This window comes from Gymnodraco acuticeps, unplaced genomic scaffold (genome assembly GCF_902827175.1).
Source record: "Gymnodraco acuticeps unplaced genomic scaffold, fGymAcu1.1, whole genome shotgun sequence".
Taxonomy (NCBI): domain Eukaryota; kingdom Metazoa; phylum Chordata; class Actinopteri; order Perciformes; family Bathydraconidae; genus Gymnodraco; species Gymnodraco acuticeps.
In genome coordinates, this window is record NW_022991244.1 from 396,280 (window position 1) to 420,433 (window position 24,154).

Genomic DNA, 24,154 nt, shown 5'->3' on the forward strand with positions numbered 1-24,154 from the left:
AACAAACCAGAGGTAAACTTCTAATCCTCCCTGCAGTAATTTGCTCTACACTGGCTTTTGTAAACTGCCCGAGTTGTGAGTAGAAGCCATACTTTTCCAGCCCAGTGAACACTTACCAGAGTCCACCCCGATAATGAACCGACCAATGATGAGCATCTCAAAAGATTTGGCACTTTCACCCAGGGACAGCAGCAGCACAGCTATTAGAGCGAAGATGTTATTCAGCAGCAAGGTTCCCTTTCTGAAGCCAGAGCAGAATATGGTTTTAAAAAGAGAGAAACATCACATTCAGGCAGAGGATAAAATAATATCTGCACATTTATATTGTATTCATTTCAGTTTAATTGTAGAAATGTGCAAATTAATTACTTGTGATATAACTTATTTAAAAAGCAGAACCACAGCTAGCTTGTCTACATCCTGAAAAGTTGATTTAAAAAATAATAGTATTAATAATAAATATGCTTTCTTAATATAGCAATGCAATAAAAAATAATAACTTAATGATTAGAAAACACCAAGATAAACTGTAGCTTTGCAAGATTGGAAAAACTAAACCCAGAGACATTATTACATTTTCTTGAAAACGTTCCTATAAAAAAAGGTTTAAGGAAGGGACATTTGAACATGGTGCTGGAAGCAAAAACCATTTGATCTTGAAGATGATAAGGAGAAGAGTTTAAAGAGGTGTAGGCCTACTACTCTTTATAGCCAGCAAAGAAGAAAGAAAGAAATCATTAGCCGCTTTCACACCAAGTACTTTGCCGTACTTAGTGCCAGCACTTAGTGCCCCGGTACTTAGTACCCCAGGGGACTAAGTACCAATCGCGTTCACACCGGAGGACTTTTCCCTGAGGGAAGATTACGCAAATGAGCCGCTGACGTCACTTCGTCTTCTTCTGCTTTGGGTTTACTGGCAGGCCGCAAACAACTTCACGGCGTATACTGCTGCCGGAAGTCCCCGGCCGGAAATCCCCGGCCGGAAGTCCCCGGAGGACTGGCTTCAGTAGAAGATGCTGGGACTCCCAGCAGCTTCTACTGAAGCCTTCCGAGTAAATCGCCAGAACGCCGACACCTCCTCATCTCCACCGCTCCCATGTTTTTATTTGTGTCGCCATAAGTTAGTCTCTCTCCGTTGGTGCGCGGGGCGAATGCTAATGCCAGAGGCTTAAAAAAACTTTTCAGAGTTTTACGGGGCGTGGTTTGCAATTCGCCCAGCCAATAGAAATGTGTACTTTTTTGGCACTAAAAATGGGGGTAAAAGTTCCCGGTAGTAAGTACACTTTTTGGTGTGAATGCGACATAAGGGGTACTAACGGAACTAAATGGGAAAAGTACGGGGAAAGTACACCGGTATGAATGCGCCTTATGTGTCATCTTCAAGGAGGCTGCTGATGACTGGTCAAGCTTCAGGTGACATTTGTGAGGAAAACCAATTAGTGCATGATCAAAACTAAAATATATTTAATACATATTAAGGACATATTATACTCATTTTCAGGTTAATATTTGTATTTCGTGCCTCTACTGTGACATGTTTACATGCTTTAATGTTCAAAAGGCTCTTTATTGTTCTCATACTGCCTGTGCTGCAGCACCTCTTTTCACCCTCTGTCTGAAACCAGAGCCCAGTCTGCGCTGATTGGTTAGCTGGCCGGCTCTGTTGTGATTGGTCAACCGCTTAGAGATGTCCTGCCCCTTAGCCCATCACATACAAAGTGTTGGAGTGCTAGCCAATAGAAGCGCAAATGTTACATATTGATGTCACTATATGTTACCGAAGTAATCAAAGGAGGCGTTTCAGGCAGGAGGGGGACATTTTGGATTTTAGCCTTTGCAGACCATTTACATGCACAGAAACCTATATAACACACTCTTTAATGAAAGTCATTCTTGGGTCAGAATCCTCATAACAAATTAATCCTGAATCAATAGGAGTGGCAGTGAGTCAACTCACCTTCCCAGTATTTTGAGGATCATGGTGACAGACACAGCTCCGAGGAGGCCTCCGATAGAAAATATAGACACAGTGACGGACCAGAGGAGGGTGGCGGTCTCCGCTCCGAGGGGCTCCCCATACCTCTCCATCCATGTCCTGTTGTAGAAAGCTTTAATGTACTGCAATACAAGAGACACATGGGAAGCAGATATGTGTCAAGTCCATTGTTCATTTTAAACAAAAAATGATTACACCTTCTAATGTTTCATTAAAGATAAAAGGTAAAACCCACAATTCAAATTAGACCGAAAGCAGAATGAATGTAATATATATTCCACAATGCCTTTCAATGTATAATGTAGTTATTATGCTCAACGACACACTGTCACTTTACTGTATACCAACTCAACTCCCCTACCATACATATTTATTTGGAAAAGCACACTTTTATTTTTGAAGTTTTCAGGGCATTTAGTTTGTGTTTCATGTTTTTTAAGCTGGTAATATTTCTGTTTAATACAACAGCTCTCTTAAATGATAGATATGTTAATAATATATATAACATAATGTATACTTCCTGATTAGACTCTAGGTCCCTATTCTAAAGTTTGGGTAGCTTATTTGGTTGTCCCATTTCACATACTTCTATTATATCTTATGCTTGTCCTTGTATTTAAAACTGTGAATGCAATGAATTGAATAGTTTGACAACTAATACATCACATGTCATGTACTCAAGGACTGCATTTAATGAGAACATCGAAGTAAAGCTACACTGAGTGAAAGAAATGGGAGCTTTCACCGAAGGGTCCTTCAAGACACTGTCAGCACAAAAGCAGACGGAACAAAAAACCTTGTGTTTTCATTCTTTTATTGAGATATAAAGAAAGGGCTACATTTTAGATCTTTTAATCTCTCTTGTACATTATGTTCATTAAACTTCAGGCTGCCGACTTGACACATTAAACCCTTTCATAATTAACGAGCTTCTGACTTGGCGGCTGAGTTCAGCCACGCTTCATTCTAATTCCCTGTTTTACAGCAATAACCATGCCATGTACAACATGTCAAAATGGCAATCTAGGTTTTTACTTTAATAACTAAATCCATCCATCTTCTCCCGCTTATCCGTGGTCGAGTCTCGGGGGTAGCAGTTCCAGCAGAGAGCCCCAAACTTTCTTTTCCCTGGCCACATCAACCAGCTCTGACTGGGGGATCCCAAGGCGCTCCCAGGCCAGCGAAGAGATATAATCCCTCCACCTGGTCCTAGGTCTACCCCTTGGTCTCTTCCCAGCTGGACGTGGCTGGCCCAGGTGGCATCCTTACTAGGTGCCCGAACCACCTCAACTGGCTCATTTCAACGCGAAGGAGCGGTTCAACTCCGAGTCCCTCCCGGATGACTGGACTTCTCACATTATCCCTAAGGGAGAAGCCAGGACGGAATCCGCATTGTTCCTCCTCAATCTGAGGTTCGACAATCGGCCTGACCCTCCTTTCGAGTACCTTCGAGTAAACATTCCCGGGGAGGCTGAGTAGTGTGATGCCTCTGTAATTGGCACACACCCTCTGATCCCCCTTTTTGAAAAGGGGAACCACCACCCCGGTCTGCCACTCCTTCGATACTGTTTCCGACTTCCACGCAACGTTGATGAGACGTCTCAACCATGACAGTCCCTCAACACCCAGAGCCTTCAGCATTTCTGGGCGGATCTCATCCACCCCCGGGGCTTTGCCACTGTGGAGTTGTTTGACGACCTCAATGACCTCCCCCCGGGAGATTGGTGTTGATCCCCCGTCATACTCCAGCTCTGCGTCTAACATAGAGGGTGGAGTTGTCGGGTTCAGGAGTTCCTCAAAGTGTTATAATATGTTGCACATCCTTTTAACATGTGTTTCTCATCGAATTAAATTACTAATAATTACTGACATAACTTTAAATATGATGTATAGTTTCCTAAACTGTATGTAACTGTAACTGTATTTTTAATTAATGACTGTTTTTAAATGCCTTTGTCTGAATGTCTTTCATTGTTGTAAAGCACCTTGAATTGCCTTGTGTTGAAAGGTGCTATATAAATAAACTTGCCTTGCCTAAACTAGTAACTCCTAAACGTTGTTCCCTTTCCTCTGCTGTCACGTTAATACTTTCCCTGTTTGGTCAGGTACATGTTCACCAACAGTATGGACTTGTGAACCTTGTGCCTCGATTTCCATCAACTTCCCACTGAAATGCATTGGATTTTAAAATGAGGAGGATGTGAATACGATTTTTTTTTTGTAAGAGGGCAGAAATCATGCTTCTACTCATGGCCGTATCCACCATTGAGGTCACCGAGGTCCGGACCTCGGTAATTTTTTTCGAGCTGTGTATATAACTAAACATGTGAAATAATTGCACTAAACGGGGTTCTTTGTAGTACTTCCATTTACTGACGATGGGGGCGCTGCATAACTACGTAGCCTCGGTCAAAGCAAACAGAAGAAGACGACATGTATATCAACAAACCACCGCAGCTCGGACTATCTAGAGATCTGAGTCCAGCGGGCTGCTTGTGTTTCTGTTCCTCAGGACATCATATGACCAGCAGATCCTGTGTGAACGCTCTACGTTAGTCAGTGGACGTCCGACAACATGCACACTAACTTATATTGCAGCTATAGGCTATACTTTGGTTTAAATAGCGTGAATAAACTAGCTAGAGAGCTACAGTTAATTACATTCATCCAATGTCAGAATTGGATTACCTTTTAACAAACGTTGTAATGCTTTTCTTTCATTTCAATTTGAATAAAAACATTGGAGATATAACATTGTATTGTTTTCTTTTTACACTGACTCAGATATAATGAAAATACTACGTCAGTCGAAGCTCATCTTTGGTGAGAGAGAGAGAGAGAGAGAGAGAGAGAGAGAGAGAGAGAGGAGAGAGAGAGAGAGAGAAGAGAGAGGAGAGAGAGAAGAGAGAGAGAGAGAGAGAGAGGAGAGAGAGAGATAGAGAGAGAGAGAGAGAGAGAGAGAGGAGAGAGAGAGAGGAGAGGAGAGAGAGAGAGGAGAGAAGAGAGAGAGGAGAGAGAGAGAGGTCGGGGAGGAACTGCAGGTACAGTCACACAAAAGAATGTAGGCTTAATAACCCCATCTATACATCTATAACAATAGTCTTCATTTACAATATAGACAATAGGCATAATTTTAAAACAACATACATATATTGCAGTTATGATGTCATAATAACATGCAATTGTATAAAACACAATCTGCTTACATCTTTGTTCTCTTTTGAGAATCAAACAAAACAGATTTTTAAAAAAAAGAATGCAAACAATTAGTGAAATGAACTAAACTGCTGAATTGCTTTTGATTCACTGGCAGGAGCGACAAGTGAGGAAGAGCAACAAGTGAACAACGAGGGAGAGATTGAGAAAGAGAAAGAGTAGAGGACAGAGAGAGTAATTAACAGGAAGAAGACAGAGAGACTCAAAAAGATGGAAGAGAGGCTGCAGGTTATGGAAAGGAGAGAGACATGGAAAATGAATGTTGACAATGTGTTGTGATCATTTTAGCCTCTTCTGCTTCCAGATCATTCATGGTAACAATCAACTGATTCTTATGTATTACACTTTCAAAATAATTTATGCTGCAGCCCACTGACATGGTTAGAAATCAATATATTATCCAATGTGTGACCCCCCACAGGACTTAAAAAGCACCTAACTAGATCATGAAAATCCCCCAAATCTCGGGGGGTATCCCCCGAACCCCCCTGACATATTTGGACCTCGGTATTTAGGAGATCCTGGATACGGCCCTGCTTCTACTCACTCACAAATCACACAGAGTTCACCGTCTGATCACATATTTGATGTGCGAGAGACTACGAGTTAATTAGAATTGAATGTCCATGCATTTTTTAACAATCCATCTAATATTCCTTTGTACCAAGAAAGGGACATGAAGAGGGAAACCATCAAAGGTTAGACAGAATAAAAGTTTACTTTTGTGAACACGCACACACGCACCATGTATACATCACTTCAGGGGACATTACATTAACTTACATGCATTTCCTGGAGACTTATCCTAACCTTAACCAACACATGCCTAACCCTAACCTTACCCTAACCAAGTCTTCACCCTAAAATTAATGATTCCCCTCATGGGGACCTCCAATTTGTCCCCATAAGGGAGGCGAGTCCCCACACGTGACTGTGTAAACAGATTTAGGTCCCCACAAGTATAGTAATGCTAGAACACACACACACACACACACATTCATTGAGTTTAGTTCTTGTAATATAAAGAAATAATATCAGAGCTTGACAGTGATCAAGGTTTTCATATCAAATCTGCAGAGAATAACAACAGGGAACACTGAATATCCTTCTCTGACCTGGTGGTTGGAGTTAAATTAATTAGCAACCAAATTCAGTACTCTGGACACGCATGATGTCGTCTTTGGGGATCTCCCATAACTTTTCATTTTGGCTGATTTCCCAAACGGCCAGGGGAGTAGATAATAAATTACTGTAAGTACATTTTTTCGTACCATTTCCGTCTGAGCTACTCAACATGTTAGTGGCTCTCTGGAGGCACACCTGCTGCTGTGCCTGGGGAAAACTAAATGTTGGTTTACCTGCATCGTGTGGATTTACTATTGTGATTTTAGGGGATAGTTATAACAAGGGGGGGGGTTAAGCTTTCAGGCAAATTTGCAGCACTTATCTTTTTTGGAATAATCATGTCATTTCGGTGAGCCAGTCTTTTTCAGAAAAAAGGTTTGAGAGCGTACAGTCGGTTATTTTCATTTCAATGTGTTTGCCAAACGAACAGTAGAAGAGAGGATATTGCCAGTTGATTTATCTATCACATTTATAAAGACAGAGGGAGATATTTTGGATAAGAGCCAACGCTATCTTAGTGATCAGCAGGTGCTCGAGGTGAGGAGAAGCTAATAAGAGAATACAATAAAAGCAACAGCTCATCATATCAACTGGAGAATTGGTGCATTGACAGAAGCAGATTATTGACAGGAACTACTGATTAAACAAAGATCAACTTGATCAACTTAGCACGTACAGACAACAGTGGAGGTTTCTAGTTTTACGAAAAAAAGCATGCCATCTATTGTGAATGTCCTTCCATATCAAGCATACTAAAGCTGCAGCACTTTTCTCCTAATGGAAGTGTTTTGGGTTGTCGTAATGTGTTTGCACCTGTCAGCCATCGTACAAACAACATGAATACAATGAATAAGAAGCTACCTGAAAATATACCATCAGAAAGGTGGCATTTCCGCCAAGATAGAGCAAATTCTCAGGCAAGAAGAGGCTGGTTCCAACTTAAATGGCTATTTAGATCTATATATCTATATACTCATTAATTTGAGTATATACTGTTTTTTTAACTAAATACAAATCTGTACATTTGACAGTGTATTGATACATGAAAATGATCCATTGTTACACATCAAATTGAGAAAATAAATAACTGTGTCTTCAGATACAATTATTGTGGGGAAACAATTCTTAATCTGAAGGTTTGAAGGACAGCTGTTAACATTATCTGTAAGACGTTTATGGAGGCAGAAATGAGGCCCAGGTTTCGAGGGATCAGGCTATATTGTAAGAGCAGAAAGAGAAGTGAAGCTGTGTGATGGAGGAGTGTGAGAGTCAGCCCTTCAGGTGAAGAGTTAAGAATATAAAGAGCTGAGACATTTAAAGTATATTAAAGCTTTGTAAAACATTTAAGAAAGCCCATGGACTCTGAGTTATTAATGCATTAGCTTTGTGAACATGTAACTGTCCATAATTCATTCATGCAAATTGTTAAACAATTTACTGCTGCAACAGATGCTAATTAACAGTTGCCCCTTTTGGGAATAATAAAGGGTTTTCGAGCCAAAATATGGGAAAGAGACACTTGTGAGGGCAGGAGGGACTTGGTGTGTCCATATGGTGATGGCAGACTTTTATTTATAGACCTTTCTTGTGATATTTTTCTGACGTTCATCTGTTGATAGGAGTCAGCCCGACAATACATAATGGGCATCACAATCATTTTAATTGTAATGGTCCTCTACATTTGATCTGTAAACTGTGAAGCACAGCGTTACTGAAGACCAATCACAGCTATGCTTGTGATGTGTGCTTCACTCAAATCGTAAATAGCAGTCTATGGTAGATAGAGCACCTAATTAAACAGGAATCCTGCTGTTCTGGGATCAGCAAATGGTAAAGGTTTCCTCTTTAAACCTTTGTGCCACTGTTGTCAGCATATTAAAGCAGCGGGGTTCAAGCTAGATGTAAGACTTTTACATAATTATCCCTTGGAACATTTGGTGTTACTGTGGGATCACACAGCAAATGAATTAATACATTAAAAAACCTCCAGCGTTACGTATTTAGGAAAAATCATGGCACAACATAAGCATGTTTTCCCTTAACCTCTTATATCGTTTTTAAAAAGAGCCCTTAGAGACCTTTCTACTTTCTTTTCTATTCCAATGAGGTTACAATATGTTGAGCCATACAGGAGGAGTGGTCTAAGAAACATATCTACAATGTTGCATTCATTTCAGGGTTAGGAACATAATTTAAAACCAGCCCTTCACTCTTTTAGTCACTTGGAGAATGTCCAATTGGCAATATGCCAACAAAGAAAAAACAAATGAAACTTTGAAAAGAGGAAATGTTTCTCAATCAGTTTCTTGAATCTCTCAGATTAAGCAGATAATTCTCCATGTGCTCATTAATATGAGACTCCTCACATATTATTATTATTATTATTATATAAACTGGTAAACTGGTATTAGTGTCTTTAAGGCTTTCAATTTCCAAATTCCATATAATATGATAAATTACGACGTGCCTAATGTTCCTGAATGTTATCAGAAAACATACTTTTCCTCTGTTTTATTTTGTTTGCATTTATCATTATCAAGGCCGGACTGTTAATATGTACTCTCAAAACCACTGAATCATCAGGACTTTAGACACATACAGGTTTTCAGATTAAATGTGTTTTCTGTATTTGGTGCAACATTTAAAGTACTTGTGTTGGCAATACCAGAGCTGAGGGTTGTTTGGGTTATAATACTTATCCTGTTAGACCCCAAGCCTGTTTTTCAGGTCTCAGGCTCGAAAATGACATTTCCAGAACAAATGACCTTAACTACTTCTAAAAAGGGGGAAATTAATAATCTTTTTTCTCAAAGTAATGATAAACCTGTGAGTTGGATGTAGAACAGTCAGAATCAATATAGATGTGTTTTATTTTAAAGAAAATTCAGATTGAACATAGTAAAAAACTGTAAATTATAGTGTCCGTCCAAAATTTATTTTTTACTTATAGTGAAAACTACCCTTGGATGATGGGTTAGTAGACTAAGCTTTAGGAATCCAAAGTACAACATATAATAAGTGCCCTGTATCAAGATTGATGCAAAACAAGTGACATTTTACCTTTTTAGAGAGATTTAGCACCAAAAAAACCACTTCTGGGGTCATTTGGGTGGATTTTCCATATCTCTGGCCCCCCTTGGTCGATTTTGATGATTGACATCTCTTTCTAACCGTCAGAGCCAATGGAATCGAGGGAAAGTTCCCCACACACACACACACACAGGTTACCAAATAAGGAGTGATAGTGACGCGTAGAAAACCCGGAAACTGCGCTAGCCTCTGGTGGCTACCATTAGCAGCTAATTTTTCTTCTCCGAATTTTGCATAAAAATTGAATTATGGACTATCAATAATTTTTTCAAAGTGACAGACACATTTCTATAACCTATGGATTAACCTTCAGCCGCGTTTTTTCTCGTTTTAATGCCATTGAACACGACTTTGACAGGGTTGCCAACCTTGGGTACCTGGCTGGAGTGAGATTTTGATATTTAATTACACATATGCGCACTAAATGACTGCTATCTTGTCAGTAGCGGAACCTTAGCATATATACAATATATACAAATACACAATATTGGACACAGACTATAAAGGGCACAATGTGTCATTCACTAATGAAAGTCAAACACATGTTTGTTTCCACTGTTTTATTGTGTGCCTGTCGCGATAAGCAATTAATTGACTTATCGTACGATAATTAAAAATGAACTAGATAAATTGCCACTTACATGAGGATGTGACTAGCAGTTTGAAAGAATGTACTTGAATTATTATTATTATGTCAGTGGTCTAAAATGGTCATACAACGGTGCCGACAATATTATCGTTTATCGCAATAATTTCCGGGGAAATGTATCCAACAAAATTAATTATCATGAGAGGCCTAGCCTATACATGAAACACACACACAAACAAATCTACAGACTTACTCCAAACTGCCAAATATATTAATTAACACACTCTCACTCTCATATACTCTTTGACTCTATTTTGGCCAAGTAGAACAATAAGCAGCAGACTTTTACTTTTGTGTAAACCTACTGGATCTTAGATCTGCGCATGCGCAATACGGGACGGGGATTGACCAACCGGCTCCCACTGCTCTGCTGTCTGTTAACGTTGTTAAGAGTGGTGGGGGCAGGGAGGGAGCGGATCGAGAGCTTGAGCAGCTGTCAACTCAACATTGTAAATAACCAACCAAAAACGATCTCTGGTTCATCTTGTTTTTGGCGTGAGAGTAGTTTGGGCAGCGTGAGAGCGTGAGATTGAGAGTGAAAGCGTGTGTCACACCGTGTTTTGCTACCTAAAGCTACTCGTGTGTTGTCTGTATTTGCTTCCCCTGTCACGAGTTCTGATCGCTCAGTGATGATCCTTATATTTCTATAATCTGTGGAATCTCAGGATGTTATCTAAGCTTGTTTGTGCAGATCCAATAAGTATATCAATCGGTATAGCTAGAGTTCTGTGCTAACGGCCTTAATATTACTTTTTTTTTTTAAAAGATCAGTTAGCTGAAGCCCTCAGACACTTTTGCTTGCAGATGTTGTGATTTTGGCCCCTTCGGCGGGTCCGTGGGGTTTAAGAGGTTTAATATACCTGGTTGGCTTCCGATGTCCTCATAACAAGTAATTTCGTGGCCATGCGTCACTGGTCACGTATATTGAAGCTATTATTACACTCTGAACTAGCTAAAACCTCGAGCTACAGGAGGGTTCTTCAGAATTGATTGTGGCATCTCAACTGTGTGGTCAACTCGTGGCCCGTGACATGTCTTGTGAATTCTCCGGCCGAAGCTCCAAATAAACCGTCAGTGTTTGCCATCAAAGCTCCAGCTCTCCTCGTGTCTCTCAGAGTCCTGACTCCAATTGCTTCAGAAGTTTCCCCCACATCTACTAGTACAAACAAAGGGAGTGAAACCATGTTGCTTCTAAGCAAGCAGGCAACAGTAAGCAACAGTTTGACTCACCAAAGCAGGAGCGTTGACCACGGAGAGGTTGTAGCCGTAAATGAAAGATGACCCCAGGGCCCCGAAGAAGGCTGCGCTGAACAGACACGCTGTGACTGGCTGCTGGAGAGGGAGCACACAAAACACACTGAGAATACAAACATGAACATGTAAGAGGCCATGTCAGACACATTGTTTTTGATAAATGTCAACTTCGGAACAAAAACAAGGGAATCCAGCAAAGGACGCTTCGAAAAGGCCTTGGTATCCAGTCCAGAATAAACTGGGATATTCCCTTGAGAATGCCACTACTTTAACAACATGTGTGCAAGGATTGACATTGGCTGAGCAAAGAAAGACCACTGAATGAAAATGCAGCGGTTATACGAGCCCTGTAATTGAGTGAGAAATGAACTGCACATGCTGCATAAAAAATGAATGAGAGTGAACAAGTCATAGGCCTAATATTAGATTTAAATTATGCTGTGGTAGTGCAGGTATAACAAATCAATCATAGCAAGACTGAAAAAGTGTTAAGGCCCACAAGCGGTTAATTAAAACCCATTGTACATAAGAGCAAGACAGAGAAAAAACCATAAGGGAAATGTTGCTACTCGAGGAACGTCATTGCTTTTTGAGCTAAACACATAAAGGCTCACGGAAACGAGAAAAGGCCTCAATGTCATGAAATTCAAGACATATCCTTTGAGAGGATGAACATGTAATGGAACTGTGACAATTAGATCATGAGAGCCCATGAGCATGTTGACATTTAGGCCAGAAGATAGTGCGGAGAATTAATGTAATAGAGTCATACTGTACGTTGAGAAGATTGGATGCGTTGTGATTTTCATGGTCATTTTTCCATGGTCATTTTTCCATTCAATATAAATGTGTCTTATACAGTTTGAAAGCTTTGCCTGATATTACAAACTTCATGTTAACAGCTGACCAGAAACAATGGGAATCGTCCTCTGGGGAGTATGATCTCTAAATTATAGGTCAATTCGGTCATTGTACTTTTGAATTTTGCTGATGACCCAAGTGCTGGACATGGACAGTATAGAGTCCGTTTTCATGACCCATTGTTTTGTCGAAACAGCCTTGAGTTTGCATTTAGCCAGAGCCTTCTTGTTTTTTTTGGAACCATAAGTGACACAAAAGGTTGGCACTAAGTCAAACTTAATGCTGAAAGAAATGTTTTAGGTGACCAAATGTTGTAACTTTCACAAAGTCAAAGTCAACTTTAATGTCAATCTTTCAGTTTGTGTGTACAGAGAGAGAGATCGAAATGACGTTTCCAACAATCCCGAATATAAAATTATACAATGTACAGATATGTATAAAATATGTATATCATTATATAAACAATAAACAGACAAATTTACAAATTATGCACACATTAAGATAAAAAACACAACAATCAATATATACAAAATAGTATACAAAATAACAGTAACAGTCGCATCAATATCAATATCTTTGGTGCAAGATTGTCCATAGAATGTACATTTATTGCAGATTGTCCATAGCAGCGTAAAAAAAAGTTCTGGTGCTGGATTTGAGTGTCTGAGTGTGTGTGGGGAGTTATAGTCCAGTGGGGGCAGGGGAGTGAGGGGGGAGAGAGGGGAGGGATGGGACTCATGATGGCAAAACTTACAAAGAGATTACTATGCTGTATTGAAGAAGACTTGAAATTGAGGAAAGAAGGCAAAAAACTAATTGGGAAAATGTTTCTAAGGTAAGAATTAAAGTGAATAATGTAGGGTCATTTTCTCATAGACTTCTATACAATCAGATTTATTTTTGCCATCAGTAGAGTCGCCCTCTGCTGGATGTTAAAGAAAACTAAGGTTTTTAATTCTCTTTTCACAGATTACTAATTTTTCAGTTTTATCGACAGCCTTCCACCACTCCTTGCCTTTTTATGGGGATGGCAATGTCAGCCCATCACTTCTAAAGGTTGCAAGGTTAAGGATTAGAGCACACAGTGATGCGCACAATATGTTATGTGCTTTAATGTTGTGTAGCAAAGTCGAAGAAAGTACAGTTAATTGAAAGTGTCTCCCTGTCCACTTATTCAAATATATGATCGGATGATATTGCCATCAGCATTAAGTCATTAAATATAATGTTGTAAATTACTAAATAAGGCATTAAAGGCTGTGAGCATGCCAGTTTAGCTAGTGGCCTTTACTCCATGTAGCTTTTTAAAAAATGTGATTGTATCTGTTAAATGAATAATCAAGGTAAAAGGAAACATCTGAGTAAAAATAGCAGGTAGTGGCTCCAAGGCCAAACACCTGGTCCTAGGTCTACCCCTTGGTCTCTTCCCAGCTGGACGTGCCTGGAACACCTCCCTAGGGAGGCGGCCAGGTGACATCCTAACTAGGTGCCCGAACCACCTCAACTGGCTCCTTTCGACGCGAAGGAGGAGCGGTTCAACTCCGAGTCCCTCCCTGATGACCGAACTTCTCACCTTATCCCTAAGGGAGACGCCAGCCACCCTGCGGAGAAAACCCATCTCGGCCGCTTGTATCCGCGATCTCGTTCTTTCGGTCATGACCCATCCTTCATGACCATAGGTGAGGGTAGGAACGAAAATGGCCCGGTAGACAGAGAGCTTTGCCTTCTGGCTCAGCTCTCTTTTCGTCACAACGGTGCGGTAAAGCGACTGCAGTACCGCTCCCGCTGCTCCGATTCTCCGGCCCATCTCACGCTCCATTGTTCCCTCACTCGAGAACAAGACCCCGAGATACTTGAACTCCTTCACTTGGGGTAAGGACTCATTCCCTACTTGGAGTGGACAGTCCATCGGTTTCCTGCTGAGAACCATGGCCTCAGATTTGGAGGTGCTGATCCTCATCCCAGCCGCTTCACACTCGGTTGCGAACCGATCCAGTGAGTGCTGAAGGTCGCAGACCGATGAAGCCATTAGAACCACATCATCTGCAAAAAGCAGTGGTGCAATCCTTAGTCCACCGAACTGCAGACCCCCTCCCCCATGACTACGCCTCGAAATCCGATCCAGGTATATTACAAACAGGATTGGTGACAAAGCGCAGCCCTGGCGGAGGCCAACCCTCACCGGAAATGGGTCCGATTTACTGCAGAGGACCCGGACACAGCTCTCGCTTTGGGAGTACAGAGATTGGATGGCCCTGAATAGAGACCCCCTCACCCCATACTCCCGCAGCACCTCCCACAGTAACTCGGTCATACGCCTTCTCTAAGTCAACAAAACACATGTAGACCGTGTGTTACATAAATGTTTTCTCTGCACATATGGTATATCTTCATCCCTTTACACAATGCAATAACTCACTTATAATATTATGCTTGCAATATGCACTCATGTGTCTCAGCAGAGTTCTTCCCCAGTATAGTCCTCCTTTCCTATTTGCATATACCATCAAAGGAGGCATATTCAACAAAATATCTCCACACACGTTTTGCATAATAATTGATTCCAGAATAAGTTGTATTGAAGCGTGATCTTACAGAAAAAGGAGGTTGGAGCAAGTCTATGGCATTTTTAGGCTATTCAAAATGCATCAATTTGAAAGGTGTATGAAGTGATGAAATAAATGCTTTTGCTTTGTAGGACTGAGCTCATTATGGATACATGTTAGAGGCGCTGGCTCAGTATTTGCCAGTGTTTGAAATCTGTACTCACTGATTGATATGAAACAAAAAATTGGTAAACTGAACCCTTTCATCTGTTCATAACCGAGCAGACTCTAAATTAGACACTATACCAGTGCTGGAATTGGGCCGGTACTCACCGGTACGCAGTACCGGCACTTCTGGTTCTGACCCATGGAGTACCGGCACTTCTTGCTCAGTACCGGCATGCTGGCGGTACTCCGGTACTCATGCACCGTGCCAGTACTCAACACTCTCCCGCCGTTCTTATTATACATCCATATATATATATACAGCCGCCCGGTACTCAGTATATGCGTCATGAGGTGCCGAACGGACATTCTCATCGCTCTAACCGCTGGAGTTTCACAGCGGCTGTCAGCTGTTTACTCCTGTCATTCAAACAGAACGTGCTGGAGAGGGGGCGGGGCTTATCTTCTCCATGTAAATACTGTGGTGGAAACGACTATGTCAAAATTAACCTATTTGACCGTGATTTAATAGTAATACACGTTTCAAAATAATAATAATAATAATAATGCCGAAGTAACAACATACTGAAAACTGTTAGTAAAACCATGTTTTAATACTTTACAATTTACATACCTAGATGCACGTGTGTTGTGTTTATGCAGTGCAACTCCCACCCAGTGGGTGGCTATGTAGAGTGATAGAACAGAGCAGGCACGCCCCCGAGAGAAGGAAAGCAAGTCACGTCACAAATTAGCATTTCTAAAATGTTTAGCGTGGATTAATAAAAGTGCAAAAAGACAGCGGTTGTCGCCGGAAGAAACTTCAAATACAGAGAATGCTGTGCCTGTGTTGGAAATTGTGTCTGATGGGGAGCTTTCTTTGGTTGATCCTCCTGCTCCAAGTTCTAGTGCATTAGCATTAGCACTAGCTCCGCCGCCTCCTCCAGAGCCTCTAACGTTAGCTGCTGCTGGCGCAACTGCCACCACCAACACCGGGCAAAGCGATGCACCTGACTGCTGGACAACGGACCAGGTGCAATATTTTTGCAAGACCAATGCATGGCTCCTTCTTAAAGATAAGAAGCTAGGATGTCGGATATGCAGAGATCATGTCAAATCTTTGGGAATACACACTGGACAAGGACTGAAACTGTCAACTGAATGGGGTGAGTGTGCAGTGTCTCATTTCGGTGTGTTGACAAGGGCAAACAACAAGCTAGCCTGAGAAAAAAAATCAAAGAACATAAAGAATCACAAGCCCATGTAAAAGCTGCTGACATCCTTACATCTGCTTCACGTGAAACTATTCAACATCAAGTGCAGTCTATGCATAAATCTGAATTAGACACCACTATCAGAGTTTTTCGAACGGCATATAAAATTGGCAAACATAGCCGGCCATTCACAGACATGCCAATTGATTTGAATGTACAGAAACTGAATGGGCTGAACGTGGGCAGGGTTTTGCACTCCAATAAAACCTGTGGCGAAATCATCGACCACATAGCTCATGAGCTGAAGAAAAAAAATGGCAAAAGACATTACAGAAAACCAAAGAAAACTCTGTGTTTTGGTCGATGAATCTACCACTATTAGTGGTAAAACGGTTGCTTGTTGTGTGTCTACGCTCAGCATTAGCTGATGCTGAGCCCGAAACGTTTTTTTGGGAGCTGATCGAGTTGGATGGAACAACGGCTGATGACATCACAAAGGCGTTAATGGAGTGTCTTGGAAGAGATTTTAACGAGGACTTTTTAGGTCAGTGTTTCGTTTCTTTTGCATGTGATGGGGCTTCAGTCATGCTAGGGAAGAGAACAGGCGTTGCTACCCAGTTGTGTAGTAAATTCCCAAGCCTGTTTGTGTGGCACTGCTCCAATCATCGTCTAGAGCTGGCAGTTGGGGATGTGGTCAAGGAGGTCTCAGGGCTCAATCATTTCCAGATCTTTTTTGACAAACTCTATTCCTTGTTCCATGCCTCCCCCAAAAATCAGAGGCAGTTAGCGCAGTGTGCGCAAGCAGTCGGACAGCGTCTCCTGGTGATAGGGCGTGTTTTGTCCATCCGCTGGGTGGCTTCAAGTGAAAGGAGCGTCAGAGCAGTCTGGGAAAACTACCGAGTGCTTCATGATCACTTCACAAATGCTGCAAACGACACGAGCAGGGATTCCAGAGACAGAGCAAAGTACAAGGGCCTGGATGATGTGCTCACATCTGCAACGTTTGTCAGCAATCTGGGACTGATGTACGATGCGCTCACAGAGCTCAGCGACCTCTCTCGGCAACTCCAAAAAAGAGAGATGACACTGCCTACAGCAGATAGGCTCTTAACTCGAGAAATACGAGTTTTTGAATCCATGGTCACCATGCCTGGCCCACACATGACTACAGTTCATACAGCTCTAGCTGAGAAGTCCTTCAAGGGTGTTGCCCTGCGTGAGAATGGCAGGCTTGTACAGATTCATGCAGGTCAGTTTTTCCGCAGTATGGTAGAGAATCTGAGACACAGAATGACTTCCACAACCTCCTCTCATGTCAGCACAAGAGAAATCCCATTACATGGCCGGGAGGCCCGGGACAATCAGCTAATCCAGGACATGAAAGTTATCCATCCTGGAAGTTGGCCTGAAGAGGAGTTAGACGTACAGTATGGGGACGTAGAGGTGCTACGTTTGTGCGAAGTGCTGAAAGTGGACAGAAGAGAGACTGTTCAGGGCTTTCGCGAATACAAGGAAACCAGGGCATCCCATACACCTGCTGCCATGGAGCCTCTACTGAAAGCAGTCCGAACCATCGCTGTCTCCACTAGTGAGTGTGAGCGGGCATTCAGCTGCATGAACGATATCCTTACTGCAAAAAGGAATGCTCTCTCTGTCAGCCGACTGTCCAGCCTGGTTTTCATTAAATGTAATGGACCATCACTAGGACAGTTCAATCCGGAACAGTATGTGAGGTCCTGGCTGGCAAAGGGAAGGAGAAGTGCTGATGAAAGCGCCTGTCCAGCTCCAGCCCCTGATACTGATGTCCCCAAGGCCTTCTGGAGCCTTTTCTAACAATGTGAAGTATATTGCAAAGCAGCTCACCCAGTGAGAAGACTTTTGGCATAATGTGCCGATTTGTACAGATCCTGGAGATAGAAGGACTTCAGACCAACCAGGGAGTTATCTGATCAGCTTGGTGTTCAATGTAACTCTTTACCATGGCTCAGACTTTGTTACTTGCAGTTACAGTTTCTCATTTTAGATTGTGCAAATTTTGCATTTGTTTTTACATGTTCTTTGTTCATGCTCTTTATCATTTTTCTGAGTTGGAAAGTTAGATTGCATCATAGTTTACTTTATACATATTTGTATTCTTCAGTGGTGAAGTATATTGCAAAGCAGCTCAGCCATGTGAGAAGACTTTTGGCACTTTTTCGTTTTTCGTTTTCTGAGTTGGAAAGTTAGATTGCATTCAAAATGTACAGAAATACTTAATTTTGTTAAAGCTTTTTATAAAAAATGCTTCTGACCAGAGCTTTGTTTCCTTGTCATTAATGTTGAACACCACCAGAGGGGCTCTCACCTGAAAGGTCTCTGCTTCATGTGTCTTCAGCAGAAGATCTAGACTTTGATTGCTATATTTTCAGTTAATATTGACCTTACTGAGCTTTAGCCATATCCGCTGCCTATCATAAAAAATGTTAAGTACAGTGAACCTTTCTAAAATATACAGTAGTAAAGAGACAAACCCACCAGCATTATAGTAGCCAAATTCTTGTTTGTGGGCTGTATATATAAAATTGACTTGAAAAAGTTGCTGATTTTAGAGTACTGGCACCTTTTTCATTCCAATTCAAGCACTGCACTATACAATTAATTGTAATCATATACTGTATGCACAAAAGATTTGCCACAATACACCCACATATTGCCCTCAAAGTATTGTAACTCAAAGCCAGCCATACACAAACGGATCATATTTAGATAATCTTATCCGGGCCTCATAACTTTTTCAGGGGATGCTCAAATGACGCGAGAGAATAAATATACATTTCAAAAGAAGATCACAGAGAATAGCCTTTAGGTGTGTGATTAGGTTTAGAGTGGTAGTTCAGATATCTAGTAGCTTTAGGGAGTTTCACAGCCAGAAACTGATATGTGAAGACTAGAGATGTTAAGATTCACCGATTCGCATCGGTGCACCGGCATAAACGTTCAAGATGCGAGTGCACCGGTTGAAAGAGTGCACATCGGCTACAGTTTGGGTTGAACCGGGTTGAACTCGCGATGCATCGATGGCGTAGCGTCTTTGCATCGGTAAAAAACCGATTCATTCATATAAAATCCCCTCATCTTGTCAACGCTCAGCAGAGACGATCTTTGATATTTGCTTCGCCACTACGGAGGCCGAGAGTCTCAGTTATCAACACACACGGAAGTCGAGGAGAAAGAGAAACACAGCGCACCGAAAAATACCTACAAATCAAACGTTTGGTAACACTTCGGATTGTTCAAGAAAGACGGTGTAATAGTCCTTTATGCTATATAGTTGACCGCAGGTCATGGAGAGTAATAAGGTATCCGTAGACTTTTGTATGAGGTATCTTTATTACTTAACAGGTCTACAGCCATGATACATAGATCCGTCCTAGATGCGGGCTTGCATACACACAGTATCACTCCGCAGCCGCACCCCATCAGTAACGTCCTGATGGTAAACTTGAAAAATCGCTCGCAAATTGTTAACGATGCCGAGCCGATTTAAAGTACACAAGTAGTACGAGGAACTTAGCGACGCACATAAAGAGGCGACATGGGGTCTGCGGCTGAAAAGAGAAACCTCAAAGTTAGACATATGAGTTAAATCACTCAGTGAGGTGTTCTGTCAGAGAGAGTGGTGTTTAGTTTACAGCAGCCTGTGACGGCCAATAATAATTTAAATGTATTCCTCACTGTAAGCAGTTATGAAATACCTGTTTGTGAAAGGTTATTTGTATTCTTTATTGTTCATATAGAACCCACCGCTTTCTGCTCACTGGTGAGTTAGCCTATGAATGAGTTAAGCACATCAGGCTGGCAGCTGTATGGGCATTGCTCTATGGTAGCTGTTATTTGCACATTGTTAATCATGAGCAATGCATCCTTACATTGTTTAACTGTGAGGTGTTATACAATTGTACTCTGGAGAGCTTTTAAAGGTAAACAAATAAACGGCATGATGGGATGTGCAGTACCAAATATGTAAAGCACTTTTTTGTTAATGTATGATTTGCTGCATATAAGGAATAAAACAAAAATCCTCTGTCGTACCAAATTGAAGTATCATTATTTTTGCATCGTGTTGAATCGCATCGTATCGCACCGAATCGCATAATGTTGAATCAAATCGTATCGAACTGTATCGCAACAGGGGTGAATCGTATCGTATCGCATCGCCTGGTGTTTCAAATGTATCGTTAATGTATCGTATCGTGGCAACGTATCGAGATGCGCATCGCATCGGCCTCAGTGATGGAGATGCACATCCCTAGTGAAGACAGATCATTTTTATACCTTTGATTGAGTCCGAAGTTATGTCTAACGAAAAATATTTAAATCAGGAGAGACTTATTTTGGCTTAAAAAACATGAATTGACGTGTGCACGAGATACAAGACATTGGAAATCTTTAAAGATTTCACTCCATGGTGATATTGGGGATCTTAAGGTGGAGGTGCAGCTGTCTAAACGCCAGCAGTGAGGTTGATGCGTGAAGAGAAGCTAAACATCTGGATTTGATGAGATGGTGTAACTATGATTGATGGTGCAACATAGCTTTGGACTGAAAAAAGTTGAACTCAAGTATAACCTTGGGTGACTGCGGCTGTGAGGTGGAGCGGTTATCTAACAATTAGAAAGTTGATAGTTCGATTCCAGCTTCTATATCCATAGCTATGCAGATGACACACAAATGTACGTAACAATTTCACCAGGAGACTATGCTCCAATTCAATAACTGAGTAAGTGCATTGAACAAATCAACGACTGGATGTGTCAGAACTTTCTCCAATTAAACAAATATAAAACTGAGGTAATGGTTTTTGGAGCCAAGTCAGAACGTATAAAAGTTAGCGCTGAGCTTCAGTCTGCAATGTTCAAATCAACAGATAAAGCCAGAAATCTAGGTGTAGTCATGGACTCTGACCTGAGTTTCAACAGTCACATTAAAACAGTTACTAAATCAGCCTACTATCACCTAAAGAATATATCTAGGATTAAAAGACTAATGTCACAGCAGGATTTGGAAAAACTTGTCCATGCTTTTATCTTCAGTAGACTCGACTACTGCAATGGTGTCTTCACAGGTCTCACTAAAAAATCTATTAGAAAGCTGCAGCTAATTCAGAACGCTGCTGCTCGAGTCCTCACTAATACTAAGAAAGTGGATCACATCACTCCTGTTCTGAAGTCTTTACACTGGCTTCCTGTGTGTCAAAGAATAGATTTCAAAATACTGCTGCTGGTTTATAAAGCACTGAATGGTTTAGGCCCAAAATACATTTCTGACCTCCTGCTAAATTATGAACCATCCAGATCTCTCAGGTCTTCAGGGACTGGTCAGCTTTCTGTCCCCAGAGTCAGAACTAAACACGGTAAATCAGCGTTCAGTTATTATGCTCCAAATATCTGGAACAATCTCCCAGAAACCTGCAGGTCCGCTGCAACTCTTACTACTTTTAAATCCAGGCTGAAGCCTTTCTTTTTGTCGCTGCTTTTAATTGAACTATTCATATCTTAGACTGCACTGTAACTTTTATCCATGTATTTTTTCTTTTAATGTTTATTTTATTAGCTTTTCTTTTTAATGACTGATTTTAAATGCCATTTTCTGAATGTCTTTCATTTTTGTAAAGCACTTTGAATAGCCTTATGTTGAAAAGTGCTATATAAATAAACTTGCCTTGCCTTGCCTTCTACTGTCAACATGTCGATGTATCCTTGGGCACTTAACCCCGAGCTGCTGCATATGGCATGGCCAATAATTAGTATAACTAACTACACCTTGTATAACTTGAATAACTATGCATGACATTGATATTGAAGTGACTGTTATTTTGTATATATTGATTGTTGTGTTTTGTATCTTAATGTGTGCATATGTGTAAATGTGTCTGTTGATTGTGTATATAGGATATACATATTTTAATATATATCTGACTGTATATTGTATCATTTTATTTTTGTATTCGGGATTGTTGGAAGCGTCATTTCGATCTCTCTGTCTGTACACACAAACTGAAAGATTGACATTAAAGTTGACTTTGACATATATGTATGTAGTTAATAACTGAAACCTTCTGCATAATAGTTAAACTGGTTTAAATGCATACAGTTCATGAGTCCACAACACCTACTGTAATACAATAGTGTTGCTGCGTCTGTCTGATTCTTAAGATGGCAGTAACTGGATACATTTTCATACTTCGCTAAGAACTTCAGTTTTCTTGGCAGGTCTCTATCCTGGAGGATCGTACTTTGGAAATCAGGAGTGTTATCTTTGAGGTGAGGTTTATTGCTGGTTACTAGTAGGCTGTTGATAAAACTGACATTGCCCTGGCAGCGTGATCAAAGTGATAGCTCTAATGTTTATGTTGCGAGCGGTAGAGAGGAAAGGAGATCAAGTGAGTGGTGTACAGTTCATATTTCTATCAGAAAAGTTATCTGTAACACATAAATAGAACCTAATAAACATGTTTCTTAACCCTCCGGTATCACTGTGGACGTTTTTGTCCATATGGGTCATTTTTCACTTTTCATTTTGCAATAACTTTGGTTGTGTTAGTGCAAATGGCCTGATTTTTTGTAACAAGGCTATTTTCTTGATCTATTTTGGAATTCCAATTTTTTTCAAATCGGTCTTTAATTCACTGTATAACAAATCGACTACGCAAAGTGATTTTCCTCTATTGATGTTTCTGTGTGAAAATATTTGTAATAAATCGTATTAACACAATGTGGACACATACAGGGAATTCTGAATACATAATGTTTTATGATCACCAGGATATAGGCATGTCCAGGGCTCCGTACTCCAGGGCTCCGTAGGCATGTGTAAAAATGTAATTAAAGTTAATGATCAAAGACTTTTGTTTGTCTTTGGTTTCACTTTGTAGTACTATAACTTTCCCGAACTGAGTCCCTACTGTTCTATTTCATTTGTATTACTTAACATCAGTCAATAATTTTTATAAACCTGGCAAATGTTACATCTTACATTTCAGTTTTTCTTTCTTAAAACATGAATAAGATATTGTAATTTTAGCAGAGTAAATATTGCCTCTATTTCAGCGGCAGGTAAAAAGCTCTAATAGGATTTTGGATAACAGCACAGACCTTCTGTGTTTGACCATAACAAAGATCATGTAGTCAGCTGTGGCTTCCTCACAATGACATCCTGCATGTCTAATAATATATTAATAGGTTAAAGTATGACATAACAGCCAAATAACAAAAGCATGTCTAACAGCCATGACAAACCCATTCAGCCAGTGAACTTATACAAAAGGTGTTGTTGTTTGGTGGCTCATTGTATGATTATATGTTGTATTATATGATTGAGTTATCCTAGTGAGTCACTCACCTGTTCAGAGTTCTTCCCAGAGTCCTTCATCTTCTGGTCTGCTGCCGGCTGATCCTTCTGCCGTTCGTCCATCCTAACGTTTCAGCAACCTAAAGGGAGAATGATCATTAGCTCATACAGAAAATACATGTTTCACAACGAAGAGGGGGAAGTGGAACTTATTAGGGAAATCTCTGAGTGAACCATCTGTTGAAGAGGAAAAGACTATATTTGCTGACACACACATACGCATGCACAGAATTGTCACAACTTGGTGATACGTTTAGGAATAACCCAGAAGCCAAATTCAACAGTAAAAACAGCTATCCAACAGGAAGAAATTACCTTCTATTTATCTTGAATACTTAAGTATGGAAGCAAACAAGAGACAGAAGTATTTGAATTTTATTAGACACCGAATTTATAGCATTGAAAATAATTACTTTGAAAATCATGAATCTGAATTTTTTTTGCTCCGAATTTATCTATGTGAAATAAAAATGTAAAAATTCAAGTTAAAAAAATTCGAATGTTCAAATTCAGATCCCAAAAATTCAAGTGAAAAAAATTCGACGTCAAATATTTCGGTGTTTAAAATTCGATGTAAAAAAATTCGGTGTGTAAAATTCGACGTCAAAAATTGCGATGCAGCCTCATCCGGGCTACTCAGACAGGATAA

The 24,154-nt window shown here is 40.7% G+C and overlaps 1 protein-coding gene across 12 annotated transcripts in view; it reads right to left on the reverse strand.

Annotated features, from left to right (window-relative positions):
- Positions 1 to 24,154, reverse strand: part of slc2a9l2 (solute carrier family 2 member 9, like 2) — a 174,465-nt gene that overhangs the window by 117,292 nt on the left and 33,019 nt on the right. For 6 of the 12 annotated variants that reach the window (XM_034239590.1, XM_034239591.1, XM_034239593.1 and 3 more), the window contains 4 exons: positions 23,497 to 23,585; positions 11,307 to 11,408; positions 1,958 to 2,118; positions 117 to 241 (listed from right to left, as the gene is read on the reverse strand). In XM_034239590.1, the coding sequence (XP_034095481.1) occupies positions 117 to 241; positions 1,958 to 2,118; positions 11,307 to 11,408; positions 23,497 to 23,568 (460 nt within the window). In that variant the 5' untranslated portion in view covers positions 23,569 to 23,585. Of the gene's footprint in view, positions 1 to 116; positions 242 to 1,957; positions 2,119 to 11,306; positions 11,409 to 23,496; positions 23,587 to 24,154 lie in introns of all 12 variants that reach the window. The other 6 variants (XM_034239597.1, XM_034239599.1, XM_034239598.1 and 3 more) reach the window with 2 other exon arrangements.